This window comes from Cardiocondyla obscurior, linkage group LG11 (assembly GCF_019399895.1).
Source record: "Cardiocondyla obscurior isolate alpha-2009 linkage group LG11, Cobs3.1, whole genome shotgun sequence".
NCBI lineage: Eukaryota > Metazoa > Arthropoda > Insecta > Hymenoptera > Formicidae > Cardiocondyla > Cardiocondyla obscurior.
In genome coordinates, this window is record NC_091874.1 from 2,512,921 (window position 1) to 2,538,286 (window position 25,366).

General features: G+C 42.8%; 3 protein-coding genes across 3 annotated transcripts in view; 1 reads left to right on the top strand and 2 right to left on the bottom strand.

Moving 5' to 3' along the window:
- Window positions 1-162: 162 nt before the first annotated feature.
- LOC139106575 (retinol-binding protein pinta-like) lies at window positions 163-2,584 on the bottom strand. Its single transcript, XM_070663463.1, has 5 exons — window positions 1,783-2,584; window positions 1,533-1,692; window positions 1,188-1,293; window positions 700-1,072; window positions 163-443 (listed from the first exon to the last, which is right to left on the bottom strand). The coding sequence occupies exons 1-5, from the start codon at window positions 1,958-1,960 to the stop codon at window positions 361-363; spliced, it is 900 nt and encodes a 299-aa protein (XP_070519564.1). The 5' UTR covers window positions 1,961-2,584; the 3' UTR covers window positions 163-360.
- A 228-nt stretch (window positions 2,585-2,812) lies between these two features.
- On the bottom strand, window positions 2,813-25,305 carry Bnip3 (BCL2 interacting protein 3). The gene is made up of 6 exons (XM_070663470.1): window positions 25,070-25,305; window positions 16,521-16,698; window positions 14,458-14,545; window positions 5,577-5,650; window positions 5,128-5,280; window positions 2,813-4,867 (listed from the first exon to the last, which is right to left on the bottom strand). The coding sequence occupies exons 1-6, from the start codon at window positions 25,110-25,112 to the stop codon at window positions 4,816-4,818; spliced, it is 588 nt and encodes a 195-aa protein (XP_070519571.1). The 5' UTR covers window positions 25,113-25,305; the 3' UTR covers window positions 2,813-4,815.
- LOC139106572 (atrial natriuretic peptide-converting enzyme) overlaps window positions 11,388-25,366 on the top strand; it is a 65,654-nt gene continuing 51,675 nt past the window's right edge. The window contains exon 1 of the mRNA XM_070663455.1: window positions 11,388-12,034. The gene's annotated coding sequence lies outside the window, so the exon portion shown is untranslated. The remainder of the gene's footprint in view (window positions 12,035-25,366) is intronic.

The window sequence follows — 25,366 nt, forward strand, 5'->3', positions numbered from 1 at the left end:
TGTGTCATGGCTCTATTTATGTGTTATATAATCGTTACCGCGATGTTTCATTATGGCAAAGTCGCGCCACCTAGAAGTTTATACATTGCACTCATAAACTTAGGAAAAAATTATTATCTGAACAAGTAACGGTTTGAAATAAGCTAGTCTTTAAAACTTCAATTTTTTTACTTAATTTTTTTTTTATTAATATTCCAGTAACATAGAACGTAGACTGTTAATCGTTTCCTGTGAGAATTTTGTATTATACGTTGCTTCTTTTTATATTGCGAAAAGAGAAGAAAGATAACTTGCCTTGCAAAGCGCAAAAATATTTGTAAGAAAAGACGAACTCTCTAAAACAATCTCCAACGATTAAGATTAATGATTCGAAATAATAATCTGCTCGTTCTTTTCGCTTGTAAACCAGTCCCGATTTTTAACGATCAATTTCTTCCAGTGTTCTGAAAAAAGAAAAGAATATCAGTTTATGATAATATCAATTTAAATGCTTATTTAATACTTTACATATAATAACAATTCCTAGAAAGCTTTAGCTAATGTTCACGGTAGATTACAATGTAACTTTAAATTTATTAAAACACGTATTTTTCTTCGTTGAATACTTGTTTAACAAAAAAAAAAAAAAAAAAAAAAAAAACATCTGTCGATCACGTTAAACGCATTTTACATAAATTATTTTCAATTTATCGCAATTACTTGTTAATTTTCGAATCGTGCCGTCGGTGCCGCCGTATTCGACGGGCAAGATACTAGCTGGTACATCTCTGAAACATTCCTGCGTCGTTTCGCTCGACGAGTAGACGTGGAATCTAGTCTTCAGCTCCTCGGACATAAAAGACCTCAGAAGCTTCACAGTCGTTTTGAAGAACATCGGGACGTTAAATATGTTGATAGTTTGGAATATGAAAGGGAAGGAGTCCCACGAGTTGGCCATGTTCAGTAACACGTTCGGCCGATATTGAACAATGTGACGTATAGTTGCGCTACTCGAGTCTACGAACAATGAGCAACCGTACACAGATGCTGCGGGATAGTGTTTCATAGCTATCTCCAGCCCCATCAAACTGACCTGAGATGATCGTTCGTCGAAAGACATTGGATATCAAATTAATAAAAAAAAAAAGAAGAAATTTTTAAACAAGAAAATTAACAAAATAATATTATTAACATTGTTTCGTTTTTACCTTAGATACATCTGAAAATGCGTGCACGTTAGGATTGTGTTGAGCAGAGCGCATAATAACGACCAGTCTCCCTTGATCATCCGGCTTTCGAAGGGGTAAGATAACTCTAAAAGTGATCACATTTCGTTGGGTTAAATATATCGTTTAGTTCAACGGTGATATACGTCTAATGAGTTCTAAAATTGTCAAGTTAAATATACTTTTTTTTTATACAATTTAACGGTGAGAAAATATCACTTTGTTATTTACGTTTATAAGTCCTGGTTAACGTTAAAGTTTGTTAAATTCTTTGATAAAAAATTATCTCAATCTATAGGTTTTTACATACTCGACAATAATAATTACCCCAGATTGAGCAGCTCCTCCAGGCCAGGTTGAAGTGGATCCCAATTCGAGTACCACTCGGGCAATTTGATCAGCTGTTTATGATACTTTAGTATCTTGTTCTTGGTCTCCTCGAGATTGAACTTAGAGATTCTCAAAAATCTCAAGATAAGGAAGTCACCTGCGCGATTGAAAAATTTATCTTTAGAAAAAGAAAAGGAAAAGTCGCGATTGAAATCGATCTCGATGAGTTTGCCACTGTCGTTTTTACCAAAATGTTCGCACAGGTCGTCGCACTCCCCGATCCAACGTTTGATCTCGGCGACAGCATTGTCTCTAGTTTCTTCGGTCTCGTTTAAATGTGTCGCTGCGTATTTCTTCACATCACTCGACAATTCCTGCCAGCTCTTCTCTTCGGCTCCGTCGTCGCGGCCACGTGCGCTCGCCATCGTCACAGTAGGAAAAGTCCCGTCCACAACGCGAGCCGCGAGATGCTGTGACGTACTCACGATAAATCTCGTCAGCAAATGATAATGTACACAATTGGTTCTCTTTTTTTTTACATAATTTATTGCAAAAAATTTATTTCAATGACGAATCGATGATTACAAATCGCGCGTCGTGCGTAGAAGATACAGAATCCCGGCGTGACGAGAACTCGACGAGTACTTGACAACCGTTGTTTCACGGGATAAACCGTAACGAGGTATCAACTTCTAAACTGTTTGCACTGCGATCGTGTTGGAGAAAACTACTATGCGTATTTATTTTAAAACTAGCTGTGCGCGTTGCTGCGGCTCTAGGTATGACATCTATATGGATAGGTAATATAAAAACAAGCGCGTATTCGAATGCGACGTCGTGTGAAAAATTTTTAAGCAATCGGCGAAGAACTTTCGGTGACTTAAAATTTTGAACAAACGAACAATTACATTTTTAATTATATGTACCCTATTGCGTCGCCTTCTTGGTAAAGGTGCTCGCTATTCTCTTCGATGAACTTCTTCCAGTTCTCTGCTAAGCTGATGCTCGTCTCACGAACGTCGAAAATAATTGCGTCGTTTATTTATTGCGTTCGTTAGAATCCAATAAGAAACATCGTTGACACGAACGAGACTCGCGCGTAGGCCGAAATCCAGACTCGATTGAGAAAGAAAAATAATCGCTGATTACTTTCTGTATGACTCATCAATTGTTATAGCAGTTGAACACAATATGGAGGATTTACAAGACGTATTTTTATGTATATTTTCCGAATAAAGCTGAACCCAACGACGTGAAAAACTCATCAACGCCATCGCTACATACATAATATGATTATTATTATGCATATGACATACATACAATGTTACAAAATAATAGCGTGGAAAATACAAATCGAACATCATCACTGAAAATTAAATAACGCGACTTAACTAAAAATACAGAAAGAAAGGTCAGTGGATCTACATAAAATCATAGCGAGGGGTGTTATGCTATTGACCCTCGAGTAACGGAATATTTGCGATTAAATTTCTAATGTGCATTTAATTTTACCTATATGCACGAATACGGCTTATCTAACTCACTGACACAAGTAACGCGTTTTTTTAATCCGCCACATTCAATTAATGTCGATTTCTAAACTCGAAACCCAAAAGATTGCGTCGCAATTACGTTGCGATAGCGCTTGTGCATATTTCTAATAACTTAATGATTATTAGATCGTTCGATCTTCCTCCTCTCGTAAAGTACAAAATTGTGAACGTCCGTAAAACTCTCAAGCTCCTGTCGCTGAAAAAAGGTAGCACGCGTGCCACACATTCACAAAACGTTTTGCACACGGATTCGAGTTCTTTTCGAAAGCACACGCGGAGATAAAAAAAAAGTCTAATTAACGACGTAAGTAAATAAATATCAAGGTAAAAAGTTTCTATCTTATACGGTCATAGGTACAGCCAGTGATCACGAAGCGTTAAGTATTCATCGGTTTCGACCTCGAAACGTTTATAAATATGAAAAATTTAGCGAATAGTAGTCTAGCGTTTTATACAAGACTAAATTTTTTACACATATTCCTTTGGCGATGCTGGCAAAGTCAATTTTCTCGCAAACTTTTCGAAAGACTCGCTCGTTTGTTCGCTTTTACGAGATCACGCGAATACAGCCGGCAATACGTTTCTGTCCGGGCCGTTCCGAGTCGAAGATGTAAACGACGAGAAAACATTTGTTTGCGTGTGAATTCGTATGTGAATTTATTATAAGGAAATTACAAAACCGTAGATTAAGACGTCGTATAAGAAAACAAAAAAAAGCGCTGCCTCAAAGAAAAAAAGAACTCGCCGCTCGCAAACAAGTCCGTTCGCTCTTATGGTCCCCCTTCCGGCCGTAGTCGGCGTCGAGACGATGGGCATCAGCATCGGTATTTCCTTCGTAGGAACTCTACCGCCGTCTACCCGCTAAACCGCCACCGAAATGACGATCATCACAATCGCCGCGCATTATAATGAAAAATGAAACGACATCGCCTTATTATTAAATCGCATTTCAAATTTTCTGGACGCGACATGCACTTCCTTCTCGCTGCCGAATCACAATGTTCGAAATTCGCTCACTTGCAGTACAACAAGATTTCTATAACTCTCGTAAACAAGATGAGTTTACGCAACGCTCTGGGAATTGTTCTCATTGAATCTCGGTCCTCAGAAATCCTGATCCTTATCCGCCAATAAACTCTTATCTTGCTTCGCCGAAACACACGTCGATGCAACAAGTACTCTCTCTTTCTCTCTCGCTTACATTCTTTCTTTCTCTCTCTCAGGCTCACCTCTTTTCTTTCCGCCCTAACAATAAGTTTCTGATAAATACTATTCAAGCTATGCCTAAAAACTATTGCAGATAGAAACGCATTAGAAACAGTATAAAATGGACATGTTTCATTCATTTTTCCAGTTCCATTCAACAACTCTAAGTTACATGTAATAGATTCCTTTCTTCTGTTTTACTTAATCGCTTTTCTCTCTCTCTCTTTCTCTCTTAGCTTCCCTTTTTCCTAAGCATATAATGCATATCATTTATATTATCTGATATACGCAATTTCAGAGAAGTACACCGTATAGTAAAGGGTTCTTGGGGGAGAGTAAAAGTGCTAATATATAATACAAAGTGCTAATATTATAAATCGGGACAATCGAATTATGTGCTGCGTGTAACTGTTTTAGGCTCGATCGCCCACCGGCTTGATCAGTCTTTCTTGCATCTCCAGCCCACTATCCGCGCAGATTCAACCGTGACAATCCTGATGCTGACTCGGAGTCGAGCCCGTTCATTCAATGGCTACGCGGGACATCATCAAACCCCGCCTAGTCAGCAAAACGCTGCAACAAAATTAATTGATATTTATATCGTTGAATAACCAAAGAAGCACGGCAAATTTAATTGCGTCCTAGCGATCTAATGTTACAGGAGATTTAAAATTTATTGCCAATTAAAATTAATGGCAGTCCAATTAATGCCGATAATATGAAACAACGAAATGCAATGTGAAATAAAATTAATAATTTAAAATTTACATCTAAGAATTCGTTTAAAATGAAAAATTAAATTAATAATTGGTATATTACAAATGAGATCTTACCCTAGACCGGTCCCAATTAGTAGCGACAATAGATTCGTGAAGAATAGAGTATAAATGACCTCCTTGGAAAACAGTCCGTTCTTGCCGACCTTCGCAGTGCGGATGCTATACGTTTTCCTCTTGCCGCCCAGCGGGTGTTTGAACTTCCAGTCTCTGAAGTGCGATCGAACGCCGTTAGACACGTGTAAAAATATTATTCGCGAATGCTACGCCGCGGCGTGAAAGAGAGGCATTTTAAATGAACATAATGCGATAATACGTATGTATAAGAATATACATGTAGACTATTTTTCTTTTTTTTTTTTCCACGGATCAATGCACTTATCGATTTCAATTCCAACGAGAAGCAAAGATGCAGCAATTAAATTAAGTATAAAGTAATCTCATCTCGCTTCTCAGAACCGTCCTTCAATCGCTTAAGGCTAAAACGGAAAGTCTGGTTGCCGTACTTTGGAGGCGCCTGGTCCGGTCGAGAGCTCCACTCGTAGATCCAATCTGTGTTCTTTTCCAGAAACTCGCCCTCCTGCAAATCGAAACAAAGAACGTCTTTTAGAAAGCGTGGTCGGGGAGATAATTTACAATTGTGTCGCGTGGTGGAGAAACTTCGAATCAATCGCTGCGGTATGTACGCGATTATCGCGAGGGAAAAACAGATTGGCGCACCCGGGTGGGAAAGCGAGAAGGAGCTAATCGCCGCTCCCCGTATCTATGAATGGCCATCGCGCCGCGGAAAAAGTGAATGCTCAAGGATGACCTTTGGCGTGCCGCCAGCGCACACGCCTGATACACGCCGCGGTGTACCGGATCTTCGATATGCGCAGTACACCACGAATTGTACGCACAAACGTTATCAGATGTTGGACGAAGCTCGGCCGACAGCATCGTAATAATTTTCAAATCAATACCGCCGAGTTAGTTACTCAAAATTATTTGTTAAACATCAAAAGCATCGTACGGTACTTCAGCACTCGGGATAAATATAATTTTTAACGTCATCCGATATTCGAAATGGTTATCAATAGTTTATTGGAATTTTTTTTTTATGTGGTAATGGAGAAAAATAATCGCTCGCTGAATCGAGCATCAGGAAAACGGTAAGGATTCGATGTTCTTAAATAAAAGTGAGGCGTACAAAGTCGCGCTTTGTACTGTTATCTTCTTGCTCTGGAGCAAGCCAGAAGCTGTCGGTCGCGATGCAGCTTGTAGGACGCGAGACAAATGTTTGACCACCGTCCGGCAGATAGAAGCAATTTTCTTAACGACCACGCGGTCTTTATATTTAGACAAACATCAGCAATTTGCATTACGCTCGGCCAGTCGACCTGAATTACAATTCGTGTAAGAGGAAATATTCCGCTAATCGATAAATCGTCGGTACCAATTAAACGTCAGCAGATATTATATATTTTCAGCGCAAAGAAATATTATAATTTGTCGAAACTTGTTCGTCTTCTTTTTTTCTTTGATTAATTAATGCAAAACAATTTTTTTCCACAAAAAAAAAAAAAAAAAAGGATAAATAAAACATGTAAATCTTATACATACTTCGCGTTTCAAGCAGACACGATAATTGTTTTATTAATATGCTATTGCATTAACATAAACCGTAAAAAAAAAAAAAAACTGGTAAACTAACAAATAAATGAAAATAAATAAATTAATTTAATATTAATTAAAAGAAAAGAAATATTAATTAGAATTTAATTTTAATAAAAATTTTTTTTTTTTAATATTTTTATTTATTTGTGCTGATTTCGTGTAAGACTTACAATAATTATAAATTAAAGTATTCTAATAGGCGTGGTAATGTGAACAATTATCCTATTTCGCGTGTTTTGTGCTTGAAAATAACACCACTAATTTTACTTAAAACATCCACGTGTCATTGTTCGTCGCGTCGGTAGCAAAACAGTATTGTTTATGGCAAAATGCGCTTCATCACTGCCAAGATAAAGCTTAAATCCCCCGCGATGATTCACCTGACGATCTATCAACGTAAGATTGTGCGTCTAAACGCACGTTATCAGGCACGAGGTGCGCGACGCTCATAACTTCGTCGGAATCGTCGTAATTTTCCGATTATCGAGTGACGGTGATCGACTAACGGACTGGTGAAGGGCAGATTAATCTCTTATCGCCGAGAACCGCCTCTGCGAAATAATTGAATTATTGTTCTAGTTACGACCGTAGGGTATGAATGTATCGAAGAACCTATAAATTAAAGGTCCAGCATTATATCGGACGGTATCGATAAATCAGTCACTACTCCAAGGTAACATTAATAATCCGGTGAATTGTTATCGCGACTCCTCAGAGCGGCAATATTTATTTCCTCTGATTAAATTATTATTTATTAATTAAAAATATATAACAGTAAATAAATAAACTTTTCAGTAAGCGAGCGGAATCTCCGAGATTGCGAGACACGATGCAACAGAGTGTAACATTCGAATCTTGGGGCCAAGCCCTTCTTCCTACTTGTCTCGTCTCATCCGCCTTGGATGCAACATAGTTCTAGTGAACCCGCGGTTAATTTTAAATGCCCCGATTGATCCGTGCCCCCGTGCTCCGTAATTACGCCTCTGGTTTCTTTCGCGGCGCAGAACCGCGAGGAAAGTCAACCGAGGCGTCGTAGCGCGTCGACGGATCGAAAACGGCGCCCGAAAGGAGAATGGATTCACGACGACGGCGCCGACGTCGTGCATGGCGTGAGCTTGGTAACGACCGGCTATTGGCCAGCACGTACTACGACGTTACCAGAGAGTTGCCTTCGCCGCGTGTAGCGCCTTCCCCGACCCCGCGTTTTCTCGGCGACGAGTGGGGTCCACGACGTAGGAAGCGCGGCGACCGGTCTTGCGAGACGAGGCAACGCGACGCGACTTGACAGCTTAACAATCTCACAAACAAAGCAGCCCCGAAGCTGTTTTATCAGCTGCTACCTTTTCCCCCGGCTGGATCTTTTTATGCAACCAGTCCATTAAACGAACGTTCCTTGCAAGTCCCGTCACCTTTCCGCAGTCTATACATTACTTTAACGATAATTCTTGAAAAATACTTCGAGACCAAGACTGCGGGCTTTTACGTTTTGACAAATCCGATTCGTTCGATCGATCCCGAAACGTCGCGGCGCCTTTTATCTCGCGAGGTCCTCGTCGAGGCGCGCAGTTTTCCCACAATTTCCGCCAGGGAAAAAGGAAAGACAAGGGGGCTGTCCGTGAAAAGCCGGGCGCTTTCCTCTCGCGAAACGCCGATTCAATCGCGACGGGGAACGGCACGCGGCACTTCCCGCGGAATTAACTATTACATTGAACAATAGCCGAGAGCCGTTCCACTAGCGCGGGCGCTTTCGCGCATCTGCTGGCTCCTACCAGCCCGTATCGGGAGAATGTGGGAATGTGTTCCGCGGTATGTGGGCACTGTTCCGGATAGCCAGGCCACCAGATGCGTACAACGCTACGTCGGAACAGCACGAGCGCGAACGGGAATTTATTTAGAAAAGCGTTCAAAGGATGTTTCTTTGAAATTCCGATTATTTCTATCAGTCGAGATTAAACTGTAATCCCGGTTCAACCTTGCGTCCCTTTTCTATCGAGATCGGAAACCCGGACGAAGAGCTTTAAGACTCAGCCGAGATTACACCGGTAGAATAAAAATGACGGACTCGATTATATTTATTCTTAGAGAAGTCGTATTATTGGGTTTAAGAGCATCTATTTTTCTCGTTGCAGCACGCGCGCGGCGGCTATCAGCTTCCGCTGACGTTTAAAGAATGCCGTGACGATCAGCTATGACGCGATCAGCTGTCAATACCACGCACCGTTCAATGGCAACGTCGTGGCACCGTCGTATCTCGGTATACGAGAATGGAGTCTCAACAGTTTCGAGTTACGTCACGGTGCCGGTGCACCACGAAGACAATCCGTTACTCGCGATTACGCAATCGTACTTTCCTTCGGAAAGCATTTTGCAAAGACGCAGTAGAGACCAGCCAGAAGTTCTACCTCGCGACAAGGAGAAAAAAAAAAAAACTGGAATTTAATAAGCAAACCGGCGTGATAAGACTTTGAAAGAAATATCTTTATCCGGCGCTCGAATGATCATCGAGATAATTTTAAGTAAATCAAAAAGAAAGTTTCGATCGAATTAAAATTCAACCTGATACCTCGCGCCGAATAATTATATCGGAAGTATATTCCATCGAGATCGCGAGTGATTATTATTTCACTTCGGCGGAACGACCGCATCGGATGCGCTTTAATAACAACGATCTCCCACCGCGAATTCCGCATCCGCAGCATCCGCCTCGCCAGCGCAGCATCCCGCCGCATTCCGCGTAATGCGCCGCACGTTACTCCGCGGTATGGTATCCAGGGCGATCTGGACCGCGCTCTGCGCAAAATACCAGAGACTCGATTTGATGAACCGGCGAACATTGGACCGCGATAAAGTGCGCATCGACGTGGAAAAAAAATGAAAAAAAAATAAAAAATAAAAACGCGGCGTCATCTCGCAAATGGGCTTATTAATGCGCTCCGCTCGGCGATGCATTTCCGCCGCGCCGCGACGCGGTTTGGTGAATAGGATTAGCTATAAATACATGTAGATGTATACGCGCGTCAGATACAATACGGAACACGCAGCGCATTAACACGATCGCGCGAATGCGTTCCCGGCCCGAGAAGTGCGCAACAACCGGTTTGCGAGCCGATACGCCTAAAGAAGAGTAAAAGCGAGATCGCGCTGCGCTTGATTCTCCCGAACCGATTTTCCTCGTTTCGTGTCACATATTGCCGCGAACTTTCGATCAGCGGCGTTCATCGACTCCGATCCAAGAATCCCTTTAATAATTCCCGCCGTGGAGAGATTAATCTCTTCCGATTCGCTTGAGAGACCCGTTGTCTGGGATCTTCTTGTTGATCTTATTCGAAAAATAGTTGACGTAATGATGAATGAAAGTTCGGAAACGACGAGTATGAAAGTGCGGCGTTATTTATTTGTTTAATTTTTTTTTTCCCTTCTTTTGCATTTATCGCGTGGTAACTCGAGGGAAGGAAAGTGAAAGGTGTAATTAATTAAAATATTCCGAGCTGCGAAAGAGAGAGAAAGAGCGAGGAAATCTTGATTAACAGAAAAGAGTCGAGGTTCCATATCGCGCACTTGCACATGCGAACGATTCCGCTAATAAACACGTCATGTCTAAAAATGTTTCCAGATACGCAATTCTAATGAGTGCTCGTAAACAAACAACTCCTACCTCTGCAAGCGGCTTCGGCGTGAAAATCAAAATACAAAGAAAAATACGAGGTGCGGCTGAAGTCACGGTGACTAAAACGCGGTTAAAAAATATTTTCTTAGAAGCGCGAGTCTTATTTTTAATTTTAGGCGCGCAACGGCAAGCGGATCGTTAGTAGATTCGTGTAATTCGTGCAGAGATAAAATTAAAGAAAGAAAGAAAGAGGGAAAAAAAGGGAAAAAAAATAAAAATAGAAGAAAAAAGAAAGAGCATTAGGGAGGCGACGAGTTTCAGTGACAGCGGTGCCTTTCCACGCAACACAAAGGCCAACGAGGGCGAGTGACTCATGGAAGAAAAACCTTACACGACTCCTCGGCTCCGCTTGTTATCGTCATTACTCATACCCGATAGTCTTTGTCGACTATTTCCGTTCGTCCCAAAAGAACAAAAGCTCCGGCGTTATCGGGAATTCATTAGATGCGAACGAATCTCGGGCAGCTTTGCCATCCGCAAGGACATTACGTATTGCCCGGAGAAGCTCGTCAATTTCGATAACAATATTTGCACCGAAGATAAAAAGTGCGCAAACAGGAGAGATTATTGATCGTGAAAGCTGATTTAGAAACGTGAAAAGAAGAAAGAAAGAAAAAAAAGAAAGAAAAATCCGCCACGAAATACGCTAATAACTGTATTATTTGATTGCGTTTGCAAATTCATATCTTAAAAAATTGGTATGACGCGTAAATTAGCTGTTAATCGTTACCGCTTAAAACCGACGCTGATTAGTTCTCTCTCGTTTGGCTTGCCTCACGCCAAGCGAGAGTCAATGTCGGCTATCAAGTCAGCAATTTTGAGGTTTGATTTAATTTTAATATTTAATTAATATGTCCAGGCAAAGACGGCCTTCGAGATCGAGGACGACCTGGTGGAAGTACCGTCTTTGTCTGGACATACTAATTAAATATTACAATTAAATCGAACGAGAGTAACGAATAGATAAGCGCGGGGGGTCGGGGGAGGCGGGGGGACGGGGTGAGAGCGAGCGCGAGCCTACGTGCCGCGCGCTAGGTATATTCCCCCACTACTCCCACCCTCGCTTTGTCCTTCTCTAGCGGTCGCGCGAAGCACACGTACGTACAACGCACTCACAGCAACCGCGTGCTCGTGCCGAAATTAATACGTAGTTCCGTTTAACGAAATCCGCCCGGCACGTGAACTATCTTCTCCTCCTTATTTTCCGTGTGAGGAGAATACGTGCGATACTCCGTCCGAGAAGCACGTGTGATTTTCCGTGTGAGGAGAGCACGTGCGATTCTCCGTCATGAGAAGAGCACGTGTCGCAGCCGGTTCCGGGAGTTTCGTAAAATATTCGGGCGTCTTTATCACGATTATCTTTTTACGGGAGTGCGTTCGCGTGTGTTTAGTGCGCGGAAGGATGGCTCGTCACGTCCCATCTGAGAGGAGGAGCAGGCTCGGGACGGGCATCCTGCATCGGCGGAGCAACTTTTAGGTAAGCATTAATTTCTCTAATGAAATCTTTATTAAAAGAAAAGTCTTAATTTTTTTTTATTAATTTTTTAAACTAATATATGTATATGTCTACATTAATATATTTCTTTTTATGTTACAGCCACCGGCAGAAATCTACAACTCCGCTGAAGCTCATGCAGATTGGTGAGTCGCATGATTTTATTTTTGTAGTTTATAATACGAGTCTCTTAAAAAGTAGCGAGCGCGTAGCGCACGCAAGATTTCTTCTAGTATTATAAAATGCTCAAGTATGTCCCTTTTCGATTCCGCACAAGTTGATAATAAATGGCCGAATAAATAGACGTAATAATGAACTTTATGCGTGATAAGACTCGGCGAAGCACACGATCCACGCGATTTTACTTCCTTCGTGCACGAACGGAAAAATAAATAAAGCCGCGGGGGGGAAAAAGAAAAAGGGAAAAAGTCACGTCAGATTTATGGAGAAACTGAATTAATTCAGGCAACGCGGAGGGTAATTAAGAGATCGCTTAAAGATTATTGTGTTTGAGAACAAACGTACGGTCGCATGCGAAGTTATCAAGATTGCCGGACGCGAAGACGTCAGGTCTGCTAGAGTCATGAGCGATTTGGAAATGATTATCTTACAATTTCTGCAGAACGAAATTCTACTTCGATTTCATCGAAAATCCGAAGTTAATTGGAAGTCTGAGACTTTAATTTATTTGCAAGATTAAGTCTGTTAAGTTGGGAGAACGAATCTAACCGGTGCGATTGACTTCTTGAAAAATCAGCTCGTTCTTCTCGTTTTCCCGTAAAACGATTTACGACGTTCCTCGCAATTCCGCGAAAATAATGGATTCTATCGCGCGACTTTCCGACGTCTTCTGAGAGATCGCGAGAGAGGAAAAAAAAGTACGTCGACAATTATCTACCGTGACACACGTAGATGCGCAAATATGTCGTCGAGACTCTCGCCAGCTTGGCGAATGTATAGCCAACGTCGTATTTGCATGCAAATTGTCTTACTCGCAGCAATTCAAGCGTCTATACGCGACATAAAAATGTTGTGACACGCGTCGTTCTTTCGATGACTATATCTGAGCCAACGCTCGCTCTCGATTTTGAACGCGACCGAGCCGCAGGAATCGATTGAAGCGTAAGTGTCCCCGTGAATGATTAATTTATCGGCATTATTAAAATTGTTTCCGCGAGTGCACCGACCGTACGAATATAATTCAAGTAATCCGGCATAAATTCGAGCGAGCACGAAAGCCCCGAGTAAATTAAATTTTGAGAGGCCAGAACGTATACAGAAATAACGCAGCTAAATTGTGCACGCGAGATCCTCCGATTTAGATCGTACGTGCTGCGTCGAGTAGGCAACGGTCCCGACTTAGAACCGCGTTGCGCAATATCGAAGATCATCGTTCCGACCGAGGGAGCGAACGGGAATCTGTGCCGAGAGGTACGGCGTAGCTGCTGCAACGCGATTTCGTTCGTCCCCAAGTAACTGGGACACAGCGAAAGGAGGCGGCGGAGATCGCAGTGGCGGCCGTTGAGTGGCTTTGTGTCGCTTGGTGCACGTGGCAATTTCGCGACGGCTGCGAGGGAGCACGACGCTAATGGAGTCAGTGATCCGGAGACCTTGCACGCGAGAAAACGGTCCCGGTTCGATAAAACCAGTTGCGCGCAACTTCTACGGGCAAATACGGTATCGAGCGCGCCGTAAAAAGTATATCACTCTGTAATAGTAAATTGTAAAATTGCGTGGCCGTACGTTTAGTAAATTCCCACGAAACAGGTAGAAGTTGCACCGTTAACTGTGCGAATATAGAAAAAAAAAATCATGTAACTTTATAAGATTTAACTTTGTAAAATTATATGATTTTTTATTTAAAATGCTGCGAGTACTATTTATAAAAATTTACTAATTTTTGTCCACGTCGTTGAAATAGAAAAGTCTGCGAAGGAAAGATAAGTTTTTAATACCCCGGCATTGATATTTGTTTTCTCTAATGATCGTCGAGTCTTTTTTGTTCAATGGCTAGAAACCGAGTGGCTCTTTACAGAGCCAGTTATCGAAAAGAGCCAGCCCGTAAAAGGGATCGACGAATAAATATTCAACGAAAAGAAATTGAAAATACAGGCTTGTCGTCATATTTGCAATAAGTAGGTACTTCGAATCAAAGCCGAGGAATGTATAATGAATCGCCGAGCTATCGTTCCGAAAGGTTGTAATTTTCAAATTAAACTTCGCCAACTTTGCGCGACAGTTTGAAACTTCGTCCCCGTTTGTAGCGTAACGTTTGTTTGTTTTATCGAGCGCCGGAGCAGCGTATCAAAGTATATTAAAGATAAAGCGATACGTAACACGCGGCGGTGTGACGGATACTTTCCAGGAGAGAATCCGATCGCGAGCTTCTAGGACAATTCGATCGGTGCTGAGGCACTCTGTCATACACGTACAGTCGCGCGATATGCGACGCAATGAGCACGATTGTAATTTTGCCGCGCATAGAGAAACGCCGGCACAATTGCTCTCCTATAGCCAGGTCGGCGGGCATAAAAATTACGCGTCGACGAATCGATCGCATGGAACTGACCTTGTTGCAGCCGTAATTAATGTAGACCCCTTTGAGCTCGTCTTCAGTCGAAAGTTCCGTGTTCGGGCTGTTTGGCGGACTCTTGGGGCTGCAATCAACGAAACGATACGTTAAAGTTTATCGATATTACTCTTACGGTCGCGAAGTTTAAAACTCTAGACTTCTTTCCTTGCGCAAGTGGTACCTACAACGCTGACCCCATGACCAGCATTGTAAATAAATTAACTTATATTTTTACTAACTGGATCGTAAATATCGTTAATTAATTGGATCATAAATGATTAACTTATCTTGGGATTTATGTGCGCGATAAATCTGATTAAAAAGAAAAAAAAAATATATATATATATATACATATATCATATACATCCTTTATTGTGTCGTCGCGTCTGAAACGTAGAATAGACACTTCGGTTTCGCTTAGTACGAACTGATTTGCGCAATGCCGCAAAGTGTCGTCGGGCTTATCGCCGATTCGTTACGGTCGCGCGATAAGAAGCCGCGCTAAAAAGTCGTCGCGATAATGCGTGCCGTCTTGGGTATCTCGGAACTCGTCTTGAAAGATTCGCGTGACCTCCCGCGCATTGTGCGTAATCTGTCAGTGCGTCGCGACCGAACCGGGGACTATTGCGACCACAATGCGACCGATTGTAGTTATCCTTGCTCTGGCGTATCGATATCACGAGGAAAAGGCGACGCGATCATTATCGGGGGCTCGTAATCGTATCGGTACGTCTTAAAACAGGTCGCGATAAGCACGTTCATCGCGATATCGGCTCTTTCGCTTTGATTTTCCGTACAACGCTGGATGTTCAACTCTGCGACGGCTTTTAACGATAAGGTATCTGAAATAACGTAATTTATTGCCGCGAAGGTATAATAGATTGATGAAAATTAATAACAAACCGGTTCTGCGAAATTGGAGGAGAAACAAATTAATTAAATTTAATTGTAACGCGAAACTACGCGCAGAGTTTTACGGTTTGATGGAAAATAATATAGGTATGAGAATTTTTTTTTTTTTTTTTTTGCCAGGTGATGAATTTAACGTTTGTCGTGTGCTAGATAACGTACAGAAATTAAAAAAAAATATGTTATTGTTGTATTTTAAAAATGAAAACTGAAGGTGAAACATTTATCGATATTATTAAAAAATAATATCTGCCTGCAAGTAAAAAAAAAAAAAAATTAGCAGAATAAAACTTTCTGCACGTTTTTCTGGTTTTTTAAAATTAAAATTAATTAATTCATTCAGATGTCAGGCATAAAAACTATAAAATTAATTTTTCTTAGAAACGTTGCGTAACGCATGTCGGTTTGTTCTCATCAAATGTTTACTGATCGTGCACGTGTTGTTTGCCGAAGCAGTTAAACGTGCAAACCTGCAGCCACTAAAATTTTTCACCGCCCGCAAAGGCACCGAGAGGCTGATAATGCCGAATACACAGACAGATCTCTGAAAGTCGATCTTTTGACGGCAGAGATTTCGCGCGGCGCTCCGATATTTTTAATAAACCGCGGTAGTTAGCTCTAGGCATAAAGGCACTCACTTTGTTAGCGAGTCGCACAAAGACGCGTCAGTTATTCTCCGCGCCAAGATAGTCAATGGCGCTATTTTAACCGCGTTAAGAGCCACGTGTTAATTTTACTGTCCGAACACCGCGAGTACAAACATAAATACTTATTTCGTTACACGCGCGCGGCGCAGAAGTATTATCGGAACGTGATTGCGGTCGAGGATCGTCTTCATCCACCGCGAATAAAAGTTGCGCTCGAGTGGATATAGGTACAAAGTTGAATGGCCAGCTTTAATTGTCGACGGAGCCTCGGACCACCCTGAGAAAAGTACTCGCTATACGTTTGTTATAAGTAACTTTCGAAATCTCTTGGCTCGGCCGCACGTGCGAGAACTTTGATTGGAACCGTCCAAGCGTCGGCGAAACCTCAATCGAGTTCGCGCAAATCGATGAGATTTTCCAAACGTCACGACCGTTTCTAGGAGTTTCTCATCGAAAGATCGCTCCGGAAAGATAAAGAAGTTTGGGAGGGTAAAAAGAGTTTACCTGTCTCTCGGGGTGTCCCGACGTGAGGACGCCAGGGAGTGCCTCGCAGACGAGTGCGTGGAATCCTTCTGTGCCTCCCTGAGAAGTCGCAGGTACTCGCGTTCGCTGGTGATGCTGAACGGCGTCGGTGTTATTCGAGCTGCCAGCGGCGGGTCCGGTACCAGATCCACCCAGGATTCTGAACAATTAAAAATAAAAAAATAATTAAATCTATTATTTCGGGCGCTCGACTCGGTTGCGCAAAGCTGTCGCGACAAATTTTGAGTACTTTTTGCTATTTTTCTTCCCATTAATGTCTTCTCGTATTAACTAAGGTTGTTTAAACTTTAAAAATATGAATTACTAAAATTTATATTTTTCAAGTCTAGCTCTCATCTGGTAATACGATGATAACGTTATTGTTATCATAAGCGGGAACAATTTTATTTCACGAGAGAAACGAGATGGAGTCTGCAACAATTACGAGTATCAACGCAGGTGAAATAGAGATCAATTTCCCCCCCGAGCTCCTTTTAAAAATAATAGCGCTCGTTGTCGCAGGAAATATAGGTTTAAAAAGTTTTACTCTTGTAATTCCCGAGGGTGTCTTTGTTGAATTTAAAATCCACGTCTCTTGGAAATTCAGGTCATCACACGTCGCAGTCCACTTTATATTAAATTTCATTCCCGAAGTGCTTTTAAAATTTAATACGCCGATATTGTCCGGTATATCGCGACGCGTGAGGAACGAATGTCGATGAACGGCGCGCTGTAACACATCTTTAAAAATAGCTGTATCGATCATGGCAACCTCACGAGGTCAAGTTGAACGGAAATTTCATATTCTTTTCTCGACGCAATTAATTCAATTCCCGCGGTATCAGTTTTCCTCTTGCAATTTTTACAAAACAGAACCGTCAAACGTGTGGCTTCGACTAAGCCGATGAATGAAATTATGATAAGCCGCATTCGAAGAAAACTTCCTTCGCAAATGAGCCATTAATATCGCGTTCTTTGTGCTGCGTTTCACAATAATTTATATACACATTCCTATGTCTTTTTTTTTTTTCTGCCCGGTCTCGTTCGTAATGCGGCTCGCTCGCAAATAAAAATGTAGCTCGGCACATTGTGTTTGAATAACGAGTTTTCAAGGACGATCCCCGCCTTTTTCTAGCAAATAACGTGATATGCAAATAAGGCAAATTAGTAAATCGACAGATTGACGCCAAAGCGATCGTTTTAGGGGAGGCAGTTCGTTCCATCGGCTGTATTGAGTGCCAGGAAAACGCTCGTCAAGTTAATTTCGCTGCAAAATCCGATCGACGGCGGATATTTTTTTTACTCGTCGTGTATTCAACAAAAGTAAATGTTGAAATTGAATTTTAAATTAAATGTTCGAATTAAGTGTTAAAATTAAATATCCACGTTAAATAAATGAAGGAATCGATGGAGTTAACGGAACTTTGCCGGCCACGTAAACAAACACATGCGTCATCTAAAAACTGATAGGGCAGAACGGGTGATTATGGCAAGCTCACCGATCGAAGACAATCGGCTTATCACCCACGATAAATTACCGTCACGTGTGACGCACGTGCAACGTTAGCGTCGCGCTTCCGCTCCTCTAACCGCGCGAATCATCCGGTTGCCGAGGCTTACTTCGAGTTCGTTCACCTACGGCAAACCGCCGCCAGTCACGTTCGTACTTTCGCCCGATTTGACGTGTCGACATTGCAGCTAGAAAAAAAGAAAAAAAAAAGAAAAAAAAAAAGATAAGCCTTATTTTGGGATTGCTCCAGGCGGTTTCTCGGAAACAAAATATACGCTAGAATAACATTTATCGACTACTCGCGCGGGATTAGCGCTTCGTTTTTACGTAATTTTTTGTTTTATCGAACGACAAATCCTTAAAGCGCGAGCTTTCCCAAAAATCACGTACGTACGAGGGATTTGTCACGCAACGCTTGCCCGGGACGAGTTAACAATTCGACTGATTAATACCCGCAAAGATGCGAGTTGTAGAAATTGATGGCCACCGAGCTATTTATTCCGGGTTATTATTAATGTGTCAGAACTGCGAATCAAATCGCCGAGAATCACCCAAGGAGAACGCAGAAGCGACGCGACGTCGGAACGGATTAATTATCCATTGTTCCGCGTCTTGCCGATTACAATGAGCGTTGTTCCCGAAGTATTTTCAGGAGGAAAAACACAGTACACCCGCCGGTTTCCGCCGACGTCTTGTCGCTTCGATAAATACGGAACGTTGCAAACGCAATATTGACTCGTAAACGTAGCGAAACGGTTTCGCTGACAGGTCGAACACGCATTACGTCAATTCACATTGTCAGCCGCTCACCGGAGATGCGCGATAACGCCATAAAATGCGACGCCAGATCGAGCGAGGTCGGCGGAAAATGGAAAACGCGAGGAACGGTTCGACGATGAATTCCTCTGAAAACAATTACCTCGTAATTGCGGCAAAAATTGTCTGGCCGTGAAAAATTTAACGAAGGCAGATAAATAACTCGTAAATACCTCAATATTTCACATATTTTGCACTTTAATTTAAATAACGAAGGTAAAAGTATATAATTTTAATTATTGTTACTAAAAGTTCAATGTGGGATAATCGATACTTTAACGAACGCAAAAGTTCCCGACGAATTTACCTCGGAGCGCCTAGAAAAAATTTCTTTTTTTACGTAACTTCGCATTTCGCTGAATATTTACAGAATCGGAAATTTAAAACCGTGCACGTTGCTGGGCGTTTTGTTTCAATTTTACAGCCCGGAGTGAATTCGACGAGGACGAGTCGCTGCTAAAAATGAATGCGAGATGCTCCTGGCGACTTCGCCAAGGACGCGAGGATTAATTCAAGCGTGGAAAAAAAAAAAAAAGAGAAAAAAAAGGGAATTATCTTCTAATCTTAAAAAACAACACGCAACGTTATTATTGCGTTGGTTTAAAAATACGGGAGTTGTATAACACAATGCGCGGGAAGACAGAATTTGTGAATAAATTAAACATATAAATCCTGCGCTTACAAGAAAAATATACGTGGCACTGTAGCATCCACTAATTGCCGATCTGTCTCAGTTAATTTTTCGCGCAAATGTTGCTGCAGCTGCGGAATCATTTTAATCCACGATATCATGATCGTACTTCGCGCACAAAAATCCGCGCGTTAATAATTCGTTACGTTGCATCAGGTCTGGCTGCTTTAATCAGCGTTGTTGAAAAGCGCCGCGGACGATTTCCAAAGATATCCTACTACTTCGAGGCTCCGATCTCCGCTTGCATTATCCGTCAATTACCCGTCCGTGATAAATTAACTTACGATAACTGTCGCTTAACCTTTATTAACTCGACCCTGAGCTATCAATCGGCGAGGCGGACGCTTTACTTTCGATCGCGCCGTTTCGAGGCGACTCGAGCGGAAAATAGTGAAGATATTTTGCCTAGAACCGCGGAAACGGAACGGACGATAATTCCAATTGCGCTTCAGACGGCACAATTTGTGTTATCAGCCGGTTGACTGGCCGCTAAGTTAAAACGGCTGATAACGCACTTATGAAGAACTGAACTCGTTTATTTAATTTACGAAACCATCGCGATATTCCACTCGAGGCATCGGGCAAAAAAGTTTTGCGACGAAAGCTAGTTAATTAATTTAATTATTGCATTCGGTGGAATAATAATTGTCGCGCGCAGAATTTGTCGCGACGGCGAATCGAAATTACATATCCTGTCTCCGTTATTTAAGTTGGTTAAGTGATGGATAAGTAGCTATCTATCTTTTTCGCTAGAGCCGCAAAAATCGTGGATGCTTTTCCAATATTTACGAGAAACTTGAAGCGGTTGCGGGCGATAGAATCGGCAGGTGAGAAGCCAGGTGGAGAGAAAAACGATGCCGGTCGTAAGTTGTCAGTGCAAACACGTGCCCGATCAAGGCTGCACGTGTTGGCACTACGCGAGCATTATGACACCGCGGGATGCAAGCCGATCTTCGCGACGTCTTTGTTACTTCTTGCGCAAACGTGTCCCCGCAAAACAATTCCCATTGTATCGATAACAAGCCGCAAGTTTAAAGCCGCGGCCGTAACACGGAGGTTTAACGCGGCCTGTTACTTGAAATAAAAGATTTGTACAATTTGCGAGATGCAAGCGAGCATTGTTCGAGCTAGAAATCAGTTGTCCCCGACGTTCGGAGCGGCTCGTGAAAGAATAAATTTTCTTTCTTCTTTTAAAAAAAAAAAAAAAAAACAGATTATTGCCAAGTAATTTTGAGGGAACGTTTGTTAAGATGGTAATAGTTAATTATCAAACAAACGCATTCTCGCGAGGCCGCGTAATGTTCGTCGATTGGGTCTCACGAGGAATATTCCGCGGAACCGCATAGCGAGCTCTTCTGACAAGAGAGACGGAATTTACCACGTGCCGCGTCTGTGAAACCGCCACTGAATAGCTTCAATCAATCGGATTAAGGACCGACGGCGGAGCTTGTAGCTAAAAATAGACACCTTCCCCCCGTTTTTTCGACGGCCCATTTCGATTAATACGAGCCCGTGGGTGTGCACGCAACCGATAATCGCTCACGCACCGCTTATCAGCACCTTGAAATAAATATGTTCTGCAGCCGACAGTGATAAAGATGCAAACGGCGAGCCGTTTCACGCTGACGTCTCGTAAGAAGCGTGAAATTCATAATTATGTTCGGGATTGACGCTTTTATTTCAACCAACAACATTATTCCGGCCACTCTACTTGTTTTCACTCTAAATCCCTAAACTCAGTTAAATTCTTTTCTTTTTTAATTCTACTAATTTAAAAATATTCAAGTTTAAATTAAACAAAAAAAATCTAATTAATATAGCCGATATTAAAAAAAAATTATACGTTAAAAATAAAAAAAGAATTTTTATTTAATTCAAACGTGCTAGGATTACATTCGGTTATTACTCGTCTGTTTGTCGAGAGTCGGAGCGAGCGATTTACAGCGGGAATGCGATGTTCATCGGCGAGTAGACCTTCCATCGCGAGTTTGGCGAACCGAGAATCTGCGAGACGAGAGAAACGTGCCCGAGTACACACGTGAGCCGAGTCACGTAGGCTCCTGGAGCTCGTTCTCGACACGATTCCGAGTCCGAGGCTCCTGCGGACGATCACGTAGACTCCGTTAAAGCTATCGTGCGTGTGAACGATCGCGCGTGTCACGCTAACCGCGAAAGGGAACGAAACCGGCGAAGATGACTCACGGAGGTAATCTAGAACGGTCGTTTCCATCTCCTTAACACGGCCGCTAATTTCACGATGATGGATCTTCGCTCGTCGATACAACGCGCTTGACACTGAAAGATACTCTCGATAATCGTCTGGATGCAAATAATTAACTGAGGCAGATAACTAATCAGCGAACACCGTAATATCACGGTTCTCTTTTACGCTCAATCGATCTAAGATAAAAAGATTATAACTGCAACTTGTGCTACGAAGACAATCGATACTCCAGCAAATACGCGATATTATCCTCTTGGTTCGCGGAACCTCGAGATGTTTTTTGCGCGTAATTCAAGCGAAGTGGAAAGAGAAAAAGGAAGGGCGGTTCTTTTATCTCTCGAGATCGATCGGAAGTTCGATCCTTGCGAAACAATTTTCTTTTTTTTTTCTTTTTTTTTCGAATCGATTATTTTATTGCGCGGCATTAGAATTATCAATATTGACGCGATAGCTTAGGTGCTTTAGACGATAACGAGTCATCGCGACATCGTTCTTCGATCAGAAGTGACACTGGCAGTTTTTTTCCTCGTGTTCAATTGCCACATATTATTAGCTCCGTCGCGCAACGTTTAACAATGCGATTTTGATTAATGACCAGAGATTTGACACGATGACGCGAGTACTGAGAAACCCGCGGCCATGATCTTGACCGAGCGTCGTGCTCATTAGGGCTCCAATTTAAATAGAATACTCGGGCTAGACAACGAGTTTGCAGGGCACTGACCCAGTTCTACCCGCGTCGATGACCCGAACATTTGCACAGCGCGAAATAAACGGCTGTACATCGATGCCTTTTAATCTTAAAAAAAAGAACACACAAAAAAAAGAAAAAAAAATGAATAAAGTCCAGAAATAAATTCTATTCAGGACGTTTTATACATATATCACTCCTGACATTTTCATTTTTCTCAATTTCTGTTTTTGAATAACTGGCTATTTATTTCGATTTGAGAATCATTCGGCTGCCACCTAAAGTCGTATACCTTGCCGCATTAATGGATCGGCGTTCTATGCACGTGTGATTCATGACCGATTTCCGGGAACCGAGATGCACGAACATAAATCACGTTGCGAGGAACCCGTAGACGTTTACGCGAATAACTGTCGAATGCGTGCATACGTAGGAAAAAGGAAAAGTACTTATAAAAAGATAAAAAAAAAAAAAAAAAAAGCGAGAACTACAATGCATCGGAGATCCAGACGGAACTTAATATCTCGCCGTGCACGGCAAGGAAACTAGAGGCTGGTAACCCGAGCCGCGGGTAAATTTAGCGTCGCACGTTTCTCGGACGTGAAATATCGTTTTTCACCTGGCGACAAATTAGCGTCGCGGAACTAACATCGGCATTGCATTGTCTTGAAGACGTGAAGTTCGTATAAATTCAAGAGAGAGAGAGAGAGAACAAGACGCGTGGCGGCGGCGAGGAAAAAGAGCTCTGAATCGCGACGCGGCTGAGATGAAAAAACAACAGATGCACGCTCCTCTCTTTCGGGATTATCGGAAGCCACCTCGCACGAAATAAAAAAAAAAAAAACAGAGATACAGCGGCGGAATTATACACGTGTGATTCAAGTAACCTCCGCGTGTGATCAACGCGTGAAATAAAAACCGTGGGATGAGAAAATAATATATATTTAATGCAAAGTAATATAAAAAAATTAATTAATATTTAAACGGAATTAATAAATCCAAAGAAATGGACAGAAAATATTCAAAGACATTCCTTCTGCGTGGATTGATGTCTCTCGACGTAATTAAACCACAGGTGCGGATAAAATTTAATTAAGAAATGGATTTTATTACCGCGTAACGTTCTTTCGCCACGAGATTTCGTCAGCACGGCCGAACAATGGGCGCATAAATAAAAAAAAAAAACCGTTTTTGGCGCGTTGGTAACGGTAATTATTGCTGCAAAAGCGACGGAATCGCTTACGAAATTTGTCAGAACATTGCCGGCGAATGCCATGAATTATTAATGGACCGTCCGACCTCTCGTTCGCCATAAAAGGAAAACCATGGTCTTCCTCGTAGCTCAAAGCTTGGCGGGAAAATTATGACTGCATTAAGCGCTTATGAAATATTTTTTTTACGTCTCCGCTGCCTTCGGAAAATCAATAAAAGCAGAATAATTCAACACCTCGTGATCGAGCTCCTCCCTTTTCGTTTTTAATCAAATTAAGGGACTGGAAGCGTGCCGCGGAACTTTTTACGCACTCGCCTGACAGTGCTCTCCCATTATTGATAAGAGGATCGCTGATAACTCGCGGCCAAGTTTGCGATTGTCAACGGCCCCGACTCCTTGGGCGCGTGTTGACGCCGGCAATTCTTATCTCGTCTTATCGCGCACACGTGACGTATACCAGGAAACGGAAGGGGAAATAAACGGAAATAATTTCCACTTGCGCGCAGAAGTAATTCGATCGGTATTATTGACCAGCGCGGTATTTTATGGTAAAAAAAAAAAAAAAGATTGAACCGCCAACGAACGCTTTATCTGTGGCTTATCAGAGGCGAAAATATTCCTGCGCCCGTTCGTTCGAAATCGAAATCAGCCGGGCAATGCGTTTCGCTGATTCTTTCCGAAAAGAAAGTCGAGCTACTAAAATCGACGAAAATCAGGAGAAGAAAAGAAATCAAAGGGAACCAAGTTCTGACAATAACAAGACGTTTTTTCATGCGGGGCGCAAAAGAATTCGATAAAATCGCGAAAGATCGATGCATCCACGGGGAGAGATGCAACAGCATCGCTGCGCCGGAATTTGCGCGGCCCCGGCCGTGTCCCCCTCGCCGCCCTCAATACTTCGCGCGAAGAGAGGCGAAGCTCCGGGCCGGGCGAAGTTATCGATTCGCGCGCGCGACATCAAAAATTGAATCGTCGGTCGGACGCGACGCCGCGCGTTGAAACTGCCTCGAAATGGCGCCAAAACTACTGCGCCGCGGCGATTCCTCCTCGGCGGGGAACGACGCCGCTCCGATTTTCGCGGACGCGCGCATCGGACAGCCGGACGGCAAGCCGAGCATCGCGGCGAGGGGGAGGGAGGGAAGGAAGGAGCGTCGCTCTCGGGATGTCGTTGAACGAGGCGTCGCGACCCAGGGCCGAAACCCCATCGACGCCGAGAGGTGAACAAGCGAGAGAGAGAGAAAAAAAGAGAGTGGAGGTGCGTTTGTTTACGCTCACGCTAAGAGAGAGAGTGAGAGAGAAAGATGGAGGGGAAGAAGGAGGGCGGGCAGTAGACGCCATGCGAAATGGCTGTCGCGGATTTTTACGACTTTTACGTTCTTCACTTACCGCTCAGCTGCTCGTCCGATGTGCACCTCACGGTGGACGACATCGTCGCCGCGATGCGTCGTACGTGTCACTCGCGTGAGAGGGAAGAAGCTACCCTGCAGTGAGGACGAGGGTGAGCGAGAAAGACGCCGGACGAAAGACGCAGAAACGATGCACGTAAAACGAGCCGTGTGTGTGCGCGCGACGACGCTGATGACGCTTGTGAGCGACAACGGCGGCGAGCAGCGCGACAACCTGCCGCCACGAAGAATCGCGATGAAATGCTGTCCCGAGAGCAGCGCTGTCGTGCTTTGTTTT

What these genes read in the sequence shown, in the direction of transcription:
- Bnip3 (XM_070663470.1), bottom strand. Translation starts at nt 25,112, where the DNA reads ATGTCGTCCACCGTGAGGTGCACATCGGACGAGCAGCTGAGCG. An exon ending in ATCGGACGAGCAGCTGAGCG is followed by an intron (nt 16,699 to 25,069) that starts GTAAGTGAAGAA and finishes TTAATTGTTCAG; the next exon opens with AATCCTGGGTGGATCTGGTA. An exon ending in CTAATTGGGACCGGTCTAGG is followed by an intron (nt 4,868 to 5,127) that starts GTAAGATCTCAT and finishes ATTTTGTTGCAG; the next exon opens with CGTTTTGCTGACTAGGCGGG.
- LOC139106575 (XM_070663463.1), bottom strand. Translation starts at nt 1,960, where the DNA reads ATGGCGAGCGCACGTGGCCGCGACGACGGAGCCGAAGAGAAGAGCTGG. An exon ending in CGACCTGTGCGAACATTTTG is followed by an intron (nt 1,693 to 1,782) that starts GTAAAAACGACA and finishes TCAATCGCGCAG; the next exon opens with GTGACTTCCTTATCTTGAGA. An exon ending in GAGGAGCTGCTCAATCTGGG is followed by an intron (nt 1,294 to 1,532) that starts GTAATTATTATT and finishes GATCACTTTTAG; the next exon opens with AGTTATCTTACCCCTTCGAA.